The sequence below is a fragment of the Martes martes genome, assembly GCF_963455335.1.
Source record: "Martes martes genome assembly, chromosome: 8".
Taxonomy (NCBI): domain Eukaryota; kingdom Metazoa; phylum Chordata; class Mammalia; order Carnivora; family Mustelidae; genus Martes; species Martes martes.
This window is the reverse complement of record NC_137895.1, coordinates 98,869,206-98,889,478: the sequence shown is the minus strand read 5'-3', so window position 1 is coordinate 98,889,478 and position 20,273 is coordinate 98,869,206. Positions and strand designations below refer to the sequence as shown.

Below are 20,273 nucleotides of genomic sequence, written 5' to 3'. Positions count from 1 at the left end.
TCTACTATCCCTTAGTTTCTTTCTTTCTTTTTTTTTTAAGATTTTATTTATTTATTTGACAGAGAGAGAGAGATCACAAGTAGGCAGAGAGGCAGGGAGAGAGAGAGAGGAGGAAGCAGGCTCCCCGCTGAGCAGAGAGCCCGATGTGGGGCTTGATCCCAGGACCCTGGGATCATAACCTGAGCCGAAGGCAGAGACTTTAACCCACTGAGCCACCCAGGCTCCCTTAGTTTCTTAACTGATTCTGAGAGGTTAAATGACTCTGACAGGGTCATTCAAACTCTAGTGGCCTTTTCTAGAACCTAGCTCCTTTAGTCTTTCAGGCTGAGAAAAAATGATGAGAGTTTTGAGATGTCAGCTTATTTGATACATCTACAAAGAGTCTGATAAATGTCTCTGATAAATGTCTAAGTCCGTTTGATAGGCTGAATAGAGGAAAAATTTCACTGCGCACATCCCTCTCTGAGACAAAATCTTCACACAGCATTTTACTGATTTTCCTCATACTCAATAATCAAGTTTACTCTGCCATTGTTGCTTTGACTAGTACTACTAGCTTCAGACCATAATCAATATGCTCTTGTCTATGATGTCATGACAATCAGCAGACCTATTTTTTTTTAAGATTTTATTTATTTCTTTGAGAGAGAGAGAGAGAGCATGAGAGGAGAGAGGTCAGAGGGAGAGGTAGACTCCCTGCCGATTAGAGAGCCCAATGTGGGACTCAATCCTGGACTCCAGGATCATGACCTGAGCCAAAGGCAGTTGCTTAACCAGCTGAGCCACCCAGGCACCCATTTTTTGTTTTTTTGTTTTTTTTAAAGATTTTATTTATTTATTTGAGAGAGAGAGAGAGAGAGAGAGCATGAGAGGGGAGAGGTCAGAGGGAGAAAGATCTATTTTTTAAAATATTGGAGATTGATTTATATTTCTAGGCAAAACGATGTCCAAGCAAAAGGATCCACAAGGAAAATGTCCCAAAGCTCTCATCTTAGAATAGTTCAGTGGAAGAAGATATAGAATTTCTTCTTTGGATGCCTCAGAGGCATAATGTTCACTTAACTTTTAAATTCTAAATCCAGAAATGGTTGCCAACTTAGGACATCAGAAATGAACAAATCACACAAAAACTATGAACTAATAAATGGCCTTTATCATCAAAAACTCAATTTCATTAGCAGGGCACCTGGGTGGCAGTTGGTTAAGCAACTGACACTGGGTTGCTTCCAGGCTCAGGTCATATCTCAGGGTCGTGAGATTTAGCGCCATGTGGGGCTCTGCACTCAGTGAGGCATTTGCTTACGACTTTCTCTCCCTTTGCCCCTCCCCCACTCCCATGTGTTCTCTTTAAAATAAATACATTTTTTTAAAAATACAAATTTATCACACATGTATGAGTGAATTTTATAAGAATATCATTCATTTTATAAATAAAAAGCTTAAAACTACAGTGTCTTTTTATTAGCAAGTATCAATGGAGCATTAAAAACAATTTACAAAATTGCATTTTACACACATGGATTTTAAGAACAAATGGGATTTGTAAATCAAAAAATGTATGTTAATAGTGTTTCAGGTTTAATTTGCCTATAAATAAGAATTCAAATAATCTTGTACAATAAAAATGCAAATATCTATAGCTATACAAATTAATATTATTCATTTCTCATTATGTTGTTCTCTCTTTTAAAATAAAAACTCATCAAATTCCTCCAGAAGGAATTTGTGTTTAATAATATGATCATTAAGTGTAAAAAAATTTACATGGACATATGACTAATTCCAACCTGCAACCTCACTGTTTTTTTTAAATAAAATAGCTTTAATTTATTTAATTTCTTATGATTATATGCAGTAACCTGAATAAAATTTAAATTTAAAAAAGCAGATTATTGCCAAGGAGAAAAATATATACCTCCCCAAATGTAATTTTAATATATTAGGTCATTAACAATTTAACTAAAATGGGAAAAAAATTAATTAAAGTAACAGAATAAAAGAAACTCTAAGTTACTCAAATTCCAGAATGGCTAATTTAAGAATGGTAACAATTTAAGACAAAATGCTCTGGAGTTAAATATATGTACATATCACCTATAATTCAACCAGTTAAAAACATGTCTTACTGGGGCAATTATACTCTAGTTTCTTAAAAGTGTGCTAATTGCACATACATATTTACTTGAATACAGTCTCCCCAAATTGAGAGGATATGGCAAAATGTAGTAGTGTGCATCTAACCACTTGGTTCCACATTTCAACCAGAGAAGCATCCATCAACATCCTAGTTTAGAATAAATTCTAATAAGAGCAATGTTTCTGCAAACCAAAATTCTAAACCAAAGATTCTTGCAAAAGAAAAAAGATTATGTGCTTACCGTATAGAGTTCATTAAGGACCTTCATCAAATCCTCATGAAGTTGGAATGCAATCTCTTTGCTCTATAATAAAGAAGAAATTAAGAATATTTTAAAAAGTAGGAGTAATCGAAACTTGTTTCTAAATTATGTCTTAAAAAGTCCAGTGACTGAAAATAGAAGAATGTATATAATACAATGGAAGGCCAGCATATCTCTAATATAATAAACATCTTTAACCAAGCTGCCTTCTTTTTTTCTAATCTTTTTTTGGGCACAGTAAGCTCTGTGCCCAACATGGGGCTTGAACTCAGGACCCTGAGATCAAGAGTCACATGCTCTACTGACTGAGCCCGTGAGGCAGGCCCCCCTGCCCTCTTTCTTTCTAATTACAGTATAGTTAACACACAATGTTACATTAGTTTCAGGTGTACAACATAGTGATTCAACATCTCTGTATGTCATGCTATGTTCACCACAAGCACAGCTACCATCTGTCACCACACAATGCTATTACAGTATCACTGACTATATTCCCTATGCTGTATCTTTAATCTCCATAACTTATTCATTCTATAACTGGAAGCCTGTATCTCCCACTCCCCTTCAGCCATTTTGCCCAAGCCCCTTCCTCCCTCCCATGGGACAACCATCAGTTTGTTCTCTGTATTTATGGGTCTGTTTCTGCTTTTTGTTTTTGCTTTTTAGATTCCAGATGTAAATGAAATCATGTGATGTTTATCTTTCTTTGTCTCACTTATTTCATTTAGCATAATACTCTCTCGGTCTATCCATGTTGTTGCAAATGGCAAGATCTGACTCTTTTTTTACGGCTCAGTAATATTCCAGTATAGATATACACCAGCCCCCAACATCTTTATCCATTCATCTATCAATGGGCACTGGGTTGCTTCCATATTTTGGCTACTGTAGATATTGTAGACAATAAACACAGGGTACATATGTCTTTTCAAATGGGTGTTTTCATTTTCTTTGGGTAAATAACCTATAGTGGAATTACTGGATCATATGATACCTGTATTTTTAATTTTTTAAAAGATTTTATTTATTTATTTTACAGAGAGAGATCACAAGTAGGCAGAGAGGCAGGCAGAGAGAGATGGAGAAGCAGGCTCCCTGCGGAGCAGAGAGCCCGATGTGGGGCTCGATCCCAGGATCCTGGGATCATGACCTGAGCCAAAGGCAGAGGCTTTAACCCACTGAGCCACCCAGATGCCCCAAAAGATTTTATTTTTAAGTAATCTCTACATCCCATGTGGACTTGAACACATGACCCTGAGATCAAGAGTTGCATGCTTCAACAGCTGAGCCAGTCAGGTGTCCCTCTATTTTTAATATTTTGGTTTCCGCAGTGGCTGCACCAATTAACATTTCCAGCAACAGTGCACAAGGGTCTTCTTTCCTCCACATCCTTGCTAACAGCTATTTATCTTTTTGATTCTAGCTAAATGGTCCTTTCTAGATACTAGACGTATGCACAAATGTCACCAGAGGCTGGATAGGAGGCAAATAAGTAGAGTACGAATGGCTTTCCCACCACCCGAATCAGACTTTAACAAGAAGAAAAAGTAAGTAGGTTCTCAGAACACAATTTTACTTAGTTGCATTATTCATTAAAGAATCAGAAATAAGGGCACCTGCGTGGCTCAGTCGGTTGAGTGTCTGACCCTTGACTTCAGCTCAGGTCTTGATCTCATTATGAGTTCAAGCCCCACACTGGACTCCACACTGGGTGTGGAAACTTCTTTAAAAAAAAAAAAAAAGATGAATTTCAGCATCCCGTCTTAGTATTGTCACAAAGAAATCTTGTGATTCCCAAAAAGCTAGGTTAGAAACCAAAACAGAAATTAATTCTCCCTTTCCAAAATAACTATTTGATTGACTATAATTTTAGTTTTAAGAAAGCACTTTCAAAACAGTGAGACAGTGAGGCCACTTATCATCCATATGCTTTTGCTTCTGTATTTATTAACTTCTTTTTTTTAAAGTTTTCATTTGAATCCCGGTCAGTTAGCATACAGTGTAATACCAGTTTCAGGTGTACAGTCTAGTGATTTGTCACTTCCATACAACACCTGGTGCTCATCTGCATTTATTATTTTCATTAAGATGAAAAAGAGTTCTATGCTTCTGCTCAGTTGGTAAATAACCAGCATTCAAAACAGTCTTCCCTAGGCTAATTCTGTGAGTTTGATGTTTGAGTATTGGAAAATTTTTTCCAGCAAATCTATAAGCTATTTTAAAAGAAATAATATATCCAAATTAATTTTTATTTTCTTCCTGTTTTGAGTTCCTGATGTAGTCAGCTACAGAAAATGGAAAAAATGTAGTGTGGGCTTCAGCTACAATTTGAATCAAGAACAACATCCACTGGATCATTTATATGTCTCCCACTGGATGTCTGCATGGGGGGTAAGGGCCATATCTCAGTCAGCTCTGGGACTCTGGTGTCCTGCACAGTACTTGGGAACCAGGCCAGGACTAGGGGAAGGCAGGTGAGGCACCAACGATATGGTATGTAAGGCAGGATTCCCTCCCTGGCTAGTGGGTGCACATGGAAAGCTTCCAATAAATGCTTGCTAAATAAACCCACACACCAGCAGAAATACTGTGTCTGTGTAATAGCTCAAGTAGTTACTACATCTCCTGAAGGCTGGCCGCTGGTGAGAGAGGAGAAAGGAAAGCCCCACAGGCCACTCTTTTTATTTATTTATTTATTTATTTTTTTAAAGATTTTTTTTTATTTGACACAGAGAGAGATCACAAGTAGGCAGAGAGGCAGGTAGAGAGGAGGAAGCAGGCTCCCTGCTGAGCAGAGAGCCCGATGCGGGGCTCGATCCCAGGACCCTGAGATCATGACCTGAGCCGAAGGCAGAGGCTTAACCCACTGAGCCACCCAGGTGCCCCTCCCACAGGCCACTCTTAAGAAAATGTAAGGGGAGGGGCGCCTGGGTGGCACAGAAAGTTGGGTGTCTGACTCTTGCTTTCGGCTCAGGTAATGGTCTCGGGGTCATGGGATAGAGCCCCATGTAGGGCTCTGTGCTCAGCGTGGAGTCTGCTTCGGATTCTCTCTCCCTCCGCCCCTTCTACTCATCCTTCCTCTCTCTCTCAAATAAATAAATCTTTTTTTTTTTTTTTTTTTTTAATTTGGCAGAGAAGCAGGCAGAGAGAGAGGGGGAAACAGGTTCCCTGCAGAGCAGAAAGCCCAATGCGGGGCTCGATCCCAGGACCCTGGGATCATGACCTGAGCCGAAGGCAGAGGCTTTAACCCACTGAGCCACCCAGGTGCCCCTCAAATAAATAAATCTTTAAAAAATGAACATATTAGGATCTAGATGAAACACAGTCCATCTGCAAACTCAGGACAATCACTGGGTTAGGCCTCCCTCAAAGAAGGCCAAATGAGATGAAGCATAAACTCCTGGAAGATAAAACAGTGTGAAAAGATGACAACAGAGTAGTACCTGAACTTAGAGGAATTCAAATTCATTAGCAGCACTTGTCACAGGGTCTTCTTGACGCGATAAAGAGTACTGATGTTTAGCTAGCTTCTAACATCCTTAAATTGAAGTTAGAGACTTTGTGTTTTGCTGTGTCCCTGATATGTGAAGAGGCAGGTGAAGAATCACTCAAGAGTGAAAGGAAAGTCACAAGTGAGCAAATGAAGCCAACTGAAACTCATTTTATTTTCCTCGAGTCTTGGTTACTCTGACCGTATACATTACATTGTAATCTCCTATGTCTTCAGTTTGGTGTTATTTTAATATCAAATTTCATGCAAGGATCTGGGTCACCAATTCAGAACTCTCTAATGGGATCAAAGGCCACTAACTGACTCTGCTCAGCTGTTCACATTTCAGGTAGAAAGTCCAAAAATAAAGTATTTCTTGGCAAAGACTTAGGACAATAACAACAACAAAAAATCCCTTAGGTCCGATTAGCCCTGAACAAGAATATTTAAAATCAGATTGAAGACTTGGGTTTGGGGTGATAAGAGTTCGGCCAGGCTGTCCTAGGTCAAATATCTTAGAACAAGCAAGAAGATTCTTTGTACATTTCACATTTTATAAGATTTCAGGTAATGGGGTAGAAGAAATCTGGCTGGGATCACAAACTGCGCTCTACCAAGCATACTCTTACATTTTCCTTTCACCTTTTCCCAGAGGCCCTGAAATATAAAAAAATTTGCCTGAGAGGCAGTATTCATAACGCTTAAAAGCAAGGACTCTGGAGTCCCAATGCCTGGGTCTTAGGTTTCAAAGATTTTGGATTACCATGGGCCTCAGTTTCCAGATCTGTAAACTGAATATAGTCATTGTACCTATCTCACAGGTTGATGAGAGCATGCATGGCTTTTAGATTAATACCTGACACAGAGTAAACATCCCATAAGTATTATAATTATTTCTTTCCCAGACACTATTTGTAATGACAACTTCCTCGAGCAAAAAGGCCATGTCATATTTTTCTTTCTCTTGATCTGTAAGGACACTTGCTGCATTGACTTTCAGGCACAAAGTGGTTGGCAGATACTGGTTGATTTGATTTTGCTGTCCCTGCCCATTGCCCTGGCCATTAGGTCCCTCCAGGTGACACCCAATTTAGAAGGGCCAAGTACTGTGTTCTAGCCCTCAGGCTTTATTTCCATCCACAGTCCTTTGCCACGTATGTACACAAAACTTACCTTTCTCTGTTCCATTTTCACGGGGGTCACTAGTGGTACTCGATGAATTAATCGAACATATACCAGGAAATGGAAATTTCCTCAAGCCAACATGAAAAGATATATACAAATCAAGAAAGAGGACTTAAGGATCCATGGGAATTTCAGATGTTCTGAAAAGTTGGTGGGGAGTTCCTTTCAGGTTGGTAAACTCCTGCCTAACCTCATGACACACCAGCAAAGTTGCTGCCCATTTGCTTTAATTCACAGTCCAAATCCTCCATCATCTAGGAAGTAACTTCAAGATTAACTACTCTCTTCCCACCACAACTTCTTCAGTGTGCAAAGTTGTTATAGAACCGCACTGCACTCTGCAGCACTCATTCATGTGACTAATGCCTGAAACATGAATTCACGGCACATCTTCACAAATACACAACCGGCTGGACATAACATCAAGTCCCCGTCTGAGTGCTGGGCCATGGTGTCTGTGCTGAGAGCATGGAAACGGTGAAGGGATCACCTCATGTTAGTCCCACCTCAACTTTAAACATGTCTCCAGGGACGCCTGGGTGGCTCCGTTGTCAAGCGGCTGGCTTCAGCTCAGGTCATAATCCCAGGGTCCTGGGATCAAGCCCCACATTGGGCTCCCTGCTCAGCGGGGAGCCTGCTTCTCCCTCTCCCCCTGCCTGCCTCTCTGCCTACTTTGCTCACGTGCAGCTCTCTGTTAAACAAATAAATAAAATCTTAACAAAAAAAAAATAAACATGTCTCCAAATTCCTACACTAACAGTGGAAAACAATCCTGTCTTCAAAATGCTACTGTGGACCCCAAAAGAAAGTATCTTAAACCAAAACATGCCTGCTGGGGCACACATTTAGTACATGGCAATATTAGACTAATAAATGGAAACCCTCCAATTAGAAAATATCTGGATTACTGAAGCCCATCAAAATTCAGTAGGTTAAATATCCCTCTGAATTCTATTTCATTAAAAATTTGAAAACAGGGGCACCTGGGTGGCTCAGAGCCCAACGTGGGGCTCTCTGCATAGCAGGGAGCCTGCTTCCCCATCTCTCTCTCTGCCTGCCTCTCTGCCTACTTGTGATCTCTCTTTCTGTCAAATGAATAAATAAATAAAATCTTTTTCTAAAAAACTGAAAACAGTGAAGCAGACCCTTGATCCTTGTATAAGAACTGCTAAGTAAGAAAAATGATACCTCGGTATTAAGGAAAGCAGTGTGTCCCCTTACAAGAGAAAATAACTATGAAATGATGCATGTTTGAAATCAGGTGTTTTCTATGTTATTGGAGATTGGCAGATTAAAATTACTTTTGCAGGGGTGCCTGGGTGGCTCAGTGGGTTAAAGCCTCTGCCTTCAGCTCAGGTCATGGTCCCAGGGTCCTGGGATTGAGCCCCTCATCGGGCTCTGCTTCGCAGGGAGCCTGCTTCCTCCTCCCTCTCTGCCTGCCTCTCTGCCTATTTGTGATCTTTGTCTGTCAAATAAATAAATAAAATATTTGAAAAAAAAATTACTTTTGCAAAGGGCAGCAGAGTCCCTTCAACTGCTTGGGTGTGGAGTTGGAAATGGGAAGATTTAGGTTTCTTCTCCCATTAATATAAGCCTATGTTAAGTTCCAGCGATGGTAAAACTTCTAATACATTACAATAAAACTCTGAGATTCTGATCCAAAGGGAAGGAAAATGGTTAGAGCTTCAATTCAGTTGCCATTTACTGTCTCCAGTGTGTACACTGAAAGTTGAATACCAAGCTTATTTTTAATTATTTATTATTTATTGTCGCTTTGATGTTTCGGACACCTCAGACATAAGTTTAAAATGAAGAGTCCCAAGGTATTTACCTCTTCACATTATAAAAATGAATTAAATACAATGAAGAACTCTGGAAAAATAGAGAACAGAGGGACACAACCATCACCATTATAGTTTGGTGTTTTCCCCTCAAGCTTTTCATCTAAACGTGGGTCTGCACTGTAATCATTCTATCATAATGAAGTATCTTTTTCTACTCTGCTTTTTTCCCCAGTAACAATACATTTCTCCATGTACTTACATAATTTTCAGAACCATCATTATTGGATTCATATTAACTATTCAGTGAATGTATATTAACCATTCTTCTATTATGGTTACTGGTTTTTCCATTATTATTTTCCATTAATCATTCAATCATTTATTTACTTATTCATTCACTTTTACCAATCTGCCTTAAGCACTCTTAACTATTATCATAAATGCTGGCCTGAGGGCATATCTTGCATTTTGTGTTGTATCCCTAAGATCAATTCCCAGACATGAGATTAGGAGATGAGAAGTACTGACATTTCTAAGACCCCTGATACATATCAGAAGATCATTTTCTAAAAGGGTTCTAATGAATTTGTATTGCTTTCAGAACAACAGTGTCACTCAAGTCAGAATCTGGGGTTCATCCAAGATTCACTTCTCCCTAAAGGAGGAGTCACCAATCCTATCTATTCTGGCTGATCAATTCTTCTGCATGCCATTAGAATTTAAAAAAAAAAAAATCTAATTATGACCTTTCTCTGCGTAAGCCCTCCAAAGGCTTGCTCTAATTTTTCAGGATAGAGTTCAAAATTCTTAAATCACTCGTAACCTCCCCTGCCTACCTAGCCTACTTCACTTCCACAAATCTCAAACGATATCCTTCAGCCTGGTCATAAAATGTCACCTCACCTGTCCAGATTTCACATCTCTGTATATTCCTCAGGCTGGCCCCCTCTGCCAGGACTCTCCTTTCTTTTCTTCCCTGCTACAGTCCTGTCTGCTACTCGGAAAACCTTCTCGTAATTTCACCTTGCCTCCCAAAGAAAGAAACATCTTCCCCTCTCTGTGATTTTTTTAAAAAAGATTTTATTTATTTATTTTAGAGAGAGGAAAAGGAGGAGAGAGAGAGAGGGAGAGCATGAGAGAAAATAAGCAGGGGGGAGGGACAGAAGGAGAGGGAGAAGCAGACTCCCCGCAGAGCAGGGAGCCCAACACGGGCTTGATTTCAGGGCCTTGAGATCATGACCTGAGCCAAAGGCAGACACTTAATGACTGAGTCACCCAGGCACCCCGCCCCCTTCTCTGTGATTTTATAATATGTTCATTTTTCACAATCCCTAGGCTGCATAATTTAGTGGTTAAGAGTTCATACTCTAAAATCGAACTTCCTGTTTTCAAACCTGTTATAGTTTGTGCCTAAGTTAAATAATTTTGTGAGACCTCAGTATTTTTCAATGGCAAATTGGAAACACCAGTAGTTTCTACGTCAGAGTTTTACTGGGATGGTCCTTATTGCTACTTAACACAAAATGTGGCATACGGTGAATGTTAAGCTGATGTTACCCACTAATATTACACTTACCACATTTCTTTCTCTCCTCACAAACAGAGTGTTTCTTTGAGAGCAGGCACTATGGCCCAGGGCCTGCATGGGTGGTTGGCATACTATGGATTCTAGATACCCATTTCTTGAATGAATGGACCCAGACCTGAGTAAATAAAGCATGGCTTCTGCCTTCCACAGTTTAAAATCTCATGGAAAAGCCAGACATGCCAAAACAGCTTTTTATACAGAGCACTGTAATAAGCACTACGCTGTGTGGGCCCTGGCCAGGATCTCTAATCCTGGAGGCCTGCAGGCTTGCTCCCTGAAACTCCCAGAAATAAGAGAGAGAAAGGCAGAAGAAAGAGCATAATTAATATAACCACATGTCAGTACACTGAGCAATCAATCAATGAGGTACATGGCTGGATTAAACGACCAACTCAGAGGGTTTCTGGCTTCTCACAGAGGAATTTTTGAAGTAAATCCATTGTGATGACCAGAATCATGACCTTATGCTGAGTCAGAGTGAGAATAAGAGAGAAAGAAGAAAACCAGATTAAATATTTAACGAGAAGATTTTAAATGACTTTGGTGTCTCACGCTCAGTGAGTTTTGGATGTAAATTTTGGTTAAAAGGGTCAGTTCATCCTTCCACAGTGTGTGTGCTTTTAAGTTTCCAAGGCTCCTGTTCATGTGTCTTTGTAATAATAGATTCTTCTAAGTCATGCAAATTCAGAAGACAGAAGCAGCAGCATCCTCCAAAATGCCTAATGGGGAAGTTAGGATGGTCTTAATGGTCTGAACCAAGCTTCTGGATAACACTTAATAGTGTTTCTGTACTTTTCCCTTCTCTCCGTCAAGGGACACGGTTTTGTGTTTATTACAACGCACAACTAAGTATGAGTGCATGGAATTAGCCTCACAATCTACTTCATTTCTGAGGAAAAAAAAAATCAATATTCTCTTAGACAAACTCCATGCCATTAGAAAATGTAGGAAAATAAGAATCATAGATCATGGGAAACAGAACATCGTTCTGAAACAAGATAAAACTTAATTTTCAAGGATGTATCTGGAACATCTCCTAGAATATTTACTAGTAAATTGGTAGGCAAATGTGGCATTTGGCATCTATGTGAAAAAGGTCTGCTGTTGTCTGTGTTTAGCCTGAAAGCCAACAATCTGGAAGATGCAAAATTATGTATACTGTCACTCGTAACCTCCCAGGTATAAAAGCACCAGAACAGACAGATTGAGTAACTCAAGATTCACATTTAAAATCCCACAAGGAATAAAGGAGACGGGACAACTATTTTAATCTTCAGCTTACAGTTCCTCAACTCTTCAAGAAACAATTTTTCATGCTGGGGTTATTTATCTACTCAAATGGTGATAAATTAGAAATATCTTTTTGGTGTCACTAAATGAATAATCACTTACACATATATTCTCAGTAGTTGATATAAACAAACCACCCAATTAAAAACAGAATGTGTGATGAAATTCTGGTTCAGACTGTAATATAATTAACTAAAAATATACGAAATGTGTATTTCCACAGCATTTTCCAATATGCTGAACTTTATAAGGATTTATCAACTCAAACTTTATGAACATTTCTTTTTACTAGCATAATAAGAAAATGTTTATTAGCATGGAGAGGATATAATAATATATTTTCTATAATACACGAACCTGAGTCTACAAATTTCTCACCGAAGCCAACTGTCTTTCTCTCCTGTGGTAGATGTCATGTGCAGGGATCCTAAGCCACACTACTTCTCAGTGTGACCAAAAGCTTCTATCGATGGCACAGTTGGCTGGGGTTATGAGTGTAGTCTGTGGTGAAGCCAACTAGACCACATCGTGTAGGGAACCGCATTGTGTAAGATTTCAGTCTTAATAGCACTGCGGTAAGAAAAATCCAGGGACTACTTACAGAAATACATCAGTTAAGTAGATTTGCTCATTTATAAGTCATCCATTGAATTGGCAAGCAAAAGGCAGAGATTCTTTGAGATACTAATAAAAGTTCATTCATTCATTCATGTGCTCACTCATGGTCTAGGGTCAGACTATTTAAATATCTTTTACTTCTCTGAGCTGTTTCCTCATCTGTAAAATAGAGAATATTACAATATCCAGTTGACCCCAGAACAATGCGAGTCTGAACTACACAGACCCACTTATATGTGAGGCTTTTTCAAAAAACAGCTGTACAAAAACAGTACAGTACTGTAAGTGCATTTTCTCTCCCTTATGACTTTCTTAATAACATTTTCGTTTCTCAAGCTCACTTTATTGTAAGAGTATAGTAAATTATACATATAAAATATGTGTTAACTTGCTGTTTATGTTCTTGGTAAGGCTTCCAGTCAACATCTGGTTACTGGTAGTTAAGTTTTAGGAGATTCAAAAGTCATATGCAGATTTTCAACTGTGTAGGGGGTTGGCTCCTCTAACCCTCACGTTGTTCAAGAGTCAACTGTATACTCCCTAGGGTTCTTACAAGGATTAAAGGAGATAGCCACTGTTTGTGCCCAGCAGGGTATCTGGCACATTTGAAGAACTCTATAAATGAAGGTTCTGTCATAATGATGCTATGTGACATTATGCAGTGTCACATCCTTGTTTCATCTCATGAAGTCACCCTCCATTTTTCTAAATGCTGATACAAGTGTATTCATAGTGACTTTCAACTCGGTAGTCTCAGATAGTCACTTCAACATAATTCAAGACTTTCTTTCTAGAATGCTTAAATTTTGTTTGAGGTACCATAGCAAGGAAGATGAAGTCCATTCCAAAGCTACAACAGAGCAAAACGCCACGGAGCTCCCCGTTGTTGGTATCAGACTGCGGTAACTGTTGGAATATCTTCCCAAGGCTAAGGAACTTGTCTCCCCTCATGTTTTATCAATTGGTCTTAACTCCTGTAGACTTACAGAGCTAGTTAATGTAAGCTATCTTCTATAGGACAGGTCTTCAAATACGCAAAGACGGCTACTCTGTTCTAGCTAAGGCTTAAGTACTTTCCTTGTACTAAACATTCCCAGTGTATTTATTCCTTACGTGACACAGTTTAAAGAAATCAGCATTCTCCCTGCCCCCCCCCCGTTATTACTGTCTTGCAGCTAGTGGTATCAAAGATACTTTCTTTATACTTCAAGGGGTGGAGGCTAAAATCTTGAAAGGATTCCCCCCACCCCTGTGACTGTTGCCCTGTTTTGTGGAAGCAGTCCAAACCCATCTGCATGGTTACCATAAGCCCAGGAATCTTGGAATCACTGCTAGATTCTTTTTCTTTTCCAATAGGGTAAAGAGCAATCAGATAAAAGAGGAGAAGCCTTAAGAAAATCTGATTAGGACAGACCTTTTATAAAACAACAGCAATAATAATGAAGCATTTAAATAAATCTCAATCTATGCAGATGCACACTTTCTGAAGATAGTATCATTACACATATGGAACTACTCTCTGGTCGTAATTCATGACACAGCAGAAATGGCCAGCCAGATTACTAATGCAACAGCTTTTCCAAGACCAGTTTTTCATTCCAATTTACTCTTCAGTGCTCGCTTCGGCAGCACATATACCAATTTACTCTTCACAAAGCTTTCAACAAACATAAGCTGATTATGTCATATCCCTAAGTAAAAGTCTCTCTTGGTTTCCTTGGTTCTTTAGATGACAAACCAGTTCCTCAAACTAAGAAAATTCTTGCACTTCCGCCCCTGCACCCCCACCAGATATGCTTTTCTAAATCTCAGATAGCTGTTAATCCACTGTGTATGCTTCACCATCCTACAGGCTACGTTCCTAACCCTAGCCAGCTGTGTAGCTGTTATGAGCTTTAGATTGGGGCAAAACCAAGGTGGCCTAATATATCTTTACAACTCACTACTGCTAAGAGTTAGGCAGATGGCGATTTGGGGTCTTTTCTGGTTCCATGCAAATTTTAGGACTGTTTGTTCCAGCACTTTGAAAAATGCCGACGTTATTTTGATCAGGATGGCGTTCAAAGTATAGCTTGCTCTGGGCAGCATTTACATTTTTTTTAAATAATTTTTTAAAGGTTTTATTTATTTATTTGACAGAGATCACAAGTAGGCAGAGAGGCAGGCAGAGAGAGAGGAGGAAGCAGACTTCCTGCTGAGCAGAGAGCCCGATGCGGGGCTCGATCCCAGGACCCTGAGATCATGACCTGAGCCAAAGGCAGAGGCTTTAACCCACTGAGCCACCCAGGTGCCGCAGCATTTACATTTTTTTTTTAAAGATTTTATTTTATTTATTTGACAGAGAGAGACACAGCGAGAGAGGGAACACAGCAGAGGGAGTGGGAGATGGAGAAGCTGGCTCCCTGCGGAGCAGGGAGCCGGATGTGGCACTCGATCCCAGGACCCTGGGATCATGACCTGAGCTGAAGGCAGACGCTTAACGACTGAGCCACCCAGGCGCCCCCCAGCATTTACATTTTTAACAACGTTTATTCTTCTGATCCATGAGCATGGAATGTTTTTCCATCTTTTTGTGTCTTCTTCAATTTCTTTCATGAATGTTCCATAGTTCCTCGAGTACAGATAATTTACCACTTTGGTTAGGTTTATTCCAAGGTATCTTATGGTTTTTGGTGCTATTGTAAATAGAATCGATTCTCTAATTTCTCTTTCTACACTTTCATTGTTAGTGTATAAGAGAGCAACGGATTTCTGTGCATTGATTTTGTATCCTGCCACATTACTGAATGGCTGTATGAGTTCCAGTAATTTGAGGGTGGGGTCTTTTGGATTTCCCACATAAAGAATCATGTCATCTGCGAAGAGAGAGAGTTTGACTTCTTCTCTGCCAATGTGAATACCTTTTATTTCTTTTTGTTGTCTGATTGCTGTAGCTAGGACTTCTAGTACTATGTTGAACAAGAGTGGCAAGAGTGGGCATCCTTGTTGTGTTCCTGATCTTAATGGAAAGGCTCTTAGCTTTTCCCCACTGAGAATGATATTTGCTATGGGTTTTTATGGTGAGTAACATAATATAAAAAAAGAAATTAACATCTAAAAAAAAAAGAGTTAGGTAGATGGGGCTACCAAGACTCCCACCTACCATCATCTTCCCCTACCACCATTTCCTAGATCAGAACCTCAGGAACTTGTTCTTTGCTGTTCTCTCTGTATAAAAGAATGCACTTGTCCTAATTCCTCTGTAAAACCTCATTAAGTTTAAGATGATGATCAAATGCCACTCTCTTTGTGAAATCTTTCTCCATTTTCCTAGGCAGTACGCCTTACAATCCCCTCTGTGCTCTTGTGGTCTTAGGTCCTTTTTCTGTAAGAGCAGTTACTGATTTATAACATAATTTTTATCTCTATGCTTCCTTTCCTTATTAGATTATGAGCTCCTCTGGTGTACTGAGGATTTGTGTCTTACTCACATTTGTAACCTCAGAACCAACCATTGTGCCTGTTGCACAAGGATAATACACGTCTGTTGAATGAAAAATAAAATAGAGTGTCTATTTTGTTTTGAAAAAGAAAGCCGATTTCAGTAAAGTTTCAAAAAAAATGAAAGAAGAAAGAAAACTAGAAGTTACAATGGATTTGTCATAACTGTTCAGTGGAATTATAAGACCTTGTCAAATAATATTATTTTAGTAGACCCCTGCTATCTCGATCTTAAGAGCCAAGGAGGTGAAATTTTTATGGGCATATTTATTCAAGCCAGTGCACTAAGCCAATTATGATTCTATGGTCGCTTAAAACTATCAAAGTTTAGAAAGTAAAATAGTGCATGTATTTATTAACTATCAATTATTAAACATTACTATTTTTTCCCAATCTAAATAGTTCACATATTCAGCTTCAACATTTTTTGTTTTCATAACTTTCTAGGTTCATCTGACAATGTATTTAGTTGGCAAAATTTCTGCTTGACTCTATTTAATTGTTTTTCTAATAAAGAGTAATTTTTTTCCATTGACATCAATCTGACAGCCATAGTTCTGTTTTCAAATGCATATTTTTGGGTTGCTATAATTCAAGGTATTACCAGTGTTTCTTAATTCAAATATTTACTCTGTGTGCAATATCTCCCAATATGGCATTTCCTACAGCTGCTAGAAATCTTCTAGAAACCTACCATGTGAAATTAAACATAGTCTTCAAATGGTAAGAAGCTTTGGCTAGCGACCAGAATACTGTTTTCAGGTTGCTTTAGACTTTGTTGATCTCAACTGCAGACACCTAGACATATGGTAGGAATGTTCTCTCCTCATCAGTTCCTTACTTAAGGCTGCAATTTCCTTCTGGGATGAGAAGAATGGTAAGGATTCAGAACCACAGGGCTGCTGATCTTTATAAGTGACTGACTGGTATTTCTGAATGCTATTTTTTTACCCCTCTTTATGGGAGGTGAGACGCTGGGTACCTTTTGACCTACTCCATGTTTGTTCATTTAATCTATAGTTGTAAACCTGTAATTGAAAAATCAAACTGGAACGTTTCTTAAAAAAAAAAAAAAAAGTGCTTGGGAGAATGGAGAACTCAGTAAGAATCAATTGTTCTCAACTTGAGCTAGCTCCTCCTGCCCAGGGACATTTGGTAATATCTGAAAACACTTTTGGTTGTCACAAATGGTAAGGTGCTACTGGCATGTAGTGCGTAGGGAAATCTAGTCATTCAATTCTTGTTCTCCCATAAATAAGGTCTCATTTTTTTCTCTGGCTGCTTCTAATATCTTTTTTCCTTGGTTTTCAGTTTGATTATGAGGTATCTGGGTACTGACTTTTAAAGATTCATGCTTTTGATAAAACCTTGAAACTTCTCTTGCAATTATTATTTCAAATGCTTTTTCTGCATAAACTCTTTTTCCTCTCCTTCAGGGACTCTGCTGTCTGCTGATACAAATGTCAGACAGTTGGTATTGTCCCAAAGGTCCATGAAGCACTGATCTTCCCTCTGCCCCCAATTTTTTCCTTGTTGTTCAGACTAGACAACTTCTATGAATTTGTCTTCAAGATTAACAGAAATTAATATGACTCTTCCCTCTATTACCTCCATTCTGCTATTGAATCGATTTAGTGATTTTTTAAAATTTTGGTCACTTTCTATCTTTCCCTTCACTTCAAGAATGTTTGCTTTTACTTCTTGAAACATTTTTATCATGATTTCTTTAAAATTCCAACATCTGCATCAGTTCAGAATCATTTGTTGATTATCTTTTCCCATTAAGTTTTCCTGGTTCTTTACAGGCTGAGTAATTTTGGACTGTATTCCAGATATTCTGAATATTATGTTATGAGATCTGGAGTCTTATTTAAACCATATGGAAAATGTTCATATTTTTCTTTTATCAAGAAGTCAACCTTGTTGGGATTCAGAATGCAAATTCTGACCAGCCTTCTATAGGTTGTGGTTTCAATGTCAGTTCTGTTACAAAGATGCTGAAAACACCTGTCCTGTACATGTACCATCCAGTGTTCGGTCTGGAAGCCAGGCAGTGGTCTATCCCTTGGCTCAGTTCTCAAAATCTTTGGTAAGTATACTGCTTAAAATCAGACCTAAGCATATCCAGCGCAAGGGTAAGCTGAGTTGTTCATGAAGAACTTCATGGGGGATACCTGGCTGGCTCAGTTGGTGGAGTGTGTGACTCTTGATCTCGGGGTTGTGAGTTAGAGCCCCACACTGCACGTAGAGAGTGCTAAAAAATAAGATCTTTAAAAAAAAGAGGACTTTATGTCACTGTTTTTTTTAATCTTCACTGCCTCTGTCATCTCCCTGGTGCTTTTTGGTTCCTTGGGTCACCCCTTCTGAGTCCTCTGACCAGAAAGCTTGTACTTCAGTTCTCCCACTCTGCCACAAACTTTCCATGTGATTTTCCTCTGATTTCTTGCTCTTGGGAAGTAGACTGCACACAAGTGTCGCTTAAATCTAGCTGTTGATACTGGATCTCATTGAAATGCCTTGACATTTCTGTTATGTAGGTGACACTCATCTCTGGTTTCTAATATAAATGTAAATATTCATTATTTATTCGTTTGATAAATACTAACTGAGCACCTGCTATGTGCTAGTCAGTGTTTCATGAGTGATACAAGGACACTTGCCTCAGGAACTTACATTTAAATCAAGGGGAAAGGAAGTGAATACATATTAAGTAAATATACAGTATGTCAGAAAGAGATAAGTGCTTCAGAGAAAAATATAGTGAGAGGAGGGAGGTGGGGGTGCATACTGTCACTCAGAGTCAGATGGGAGCCAAGAGAGTGAAGGAAGGAGTAATGAGATCTGCTTGAAGGTAAAAGGATTGTTTCATTTTTCCTAGTTATGTATTGGATCAGTCATTTCTAAGATAATTTGGGAGGTAAGACAGTTAGTTGGGGGTCCACGTATAAACTGCCACCTTGCTCAGAAGTTCCCTGATATTATGTCTCTTCTTTTTATTTTTTATTTTTTTTAAAGATTTTATTTATGTATTTGATAGAGAGATAGCGAGAGAGGGAACACAAGCAGGGGGAATGGGAGCCGGAGAAGCAGGCTTCCCGCCAAGCAGGGAGCCCGATGTGGGACTCAATCCCAGGACTCTGGGATCACGAACCCAAGCCGAAGGCAGACGCTTAATGACTGAGCCACCCAAGCACCCATGTCTTTTCATTTTAGTCATTTGAATTCCATACGTTCAAAGCACAACTTTCAAGTGTGCCTGAAGAACAAGCCAACTCTTCATTAACAAACAGCCTTTGGAGTGGAATTAGTTACGGTTTATATGTCCCCACTTTTTTTTCTTTTTTAATTTTTTTAAACAGTAAACACTGACTCATGTACGCTGGGCCAAGTTTTTTTAAGGTTTTAGTTTACAATAATTCTTTTCTTGTGTGTCTTATAAAATAGGTTCATTGTACAAAAATCAGAAATCACAGATAAGCAAAGAGAAGGAGAAAAGGTAACTTAGAAATATTCATTTAAAATAATTTTGGTCTATACACTCCCAGTTTTGTTTTTTTTTTAAACCACAAATAAATTTCAAGGGCTTTTCAACAACTGTTCTCAACGTAAGTATGGGCTCAACTACTAACTTGAGAGCGCCAAGACCACCGCAACCCTGCTGCACGACAGAATGTCCAAGGTTGCTCACATCACGTTTTGAATTCTGTCACTTTCCAAGGAGACATACATGTATCACCTGTTTAGTGTCCTCTTTAAAAATCTTTAATAAAGCCTCTGAATTTATGGTGAATGCTCTTATCTAGTAACTCACATGCTAAATTTATAGGCAGGCCAATCACACATGTCCTTTTGTCACTAATAAAGGCAATGAGGTCAATGCACTGACAACTGCTAATTTTAAGTACTCTGTGCTAGCCACACCAATAAGCAACTTACAAGTTGCTTATAATTAAAATTAAAAAAATCTTCTACAGTATTTCAGAAAATTCTATCACTGTAAGACATCAGAGTTTAATTTTGACTTATTTCCAGAAAAATGAGCTAGCTATAGTTAATAAAACTCAAGAGAACAAGACAGTAGTGTTTTCTTGAACTATTCACACTTATTTGTCCTGGTCCCATCAATAATTAAATTGCCCCCTGATGCCATGAGCATACCATTTAATTCTTCTGCTACACCGCACTGAAATGCTCTGAAAAAAGTTCCTCTTGTTATATTATTTATTACCACTGCATCAGCATCCTAAATTACATGTGGTAGCTCTCTGCTAATAAAACAGGAAATTTATTTTTCAGGAAATGGATTACTCATTGGTAAATCACAGCTACGACCATCTTTACTCCAAAAAGGCGAAAGATAAAAATTTCATCCAAAGCATGACATTCTAATACCACTCTCTGACCTAATAATTCTACTCCAAGGAATACAGCATAAGAAA

General features: G+C 38.8%; 1 protein-coding gene across 2 annotated transcripts in view; it reads right to left on the bottom strand.

The window, feature by feature from the left end:
- SRGAP1 (SLIT-ROBO Rho GTPase activating protein 1) overlaps positions 1–20,273 on the bottom strand; it is a gene marked incomplete at its 3' end in the record, with an annotated part of 269,007 nt that overhangs the window by 101,119 nt on the left and 147,615 nt on the right. For both annotated transcript variants that reach the window (XM_080811741.1, XM_080811742.1), the window contains exon 4: positions 2,379–2,441. In XM_080811741.1, coding sequence (XP_080667867.1) covers positions 2,379–2,441 — 63 coding nt within the window. The remainder of the gene's footprint in view (positions 1–2,378; positions 2,442–20,273) is intronic.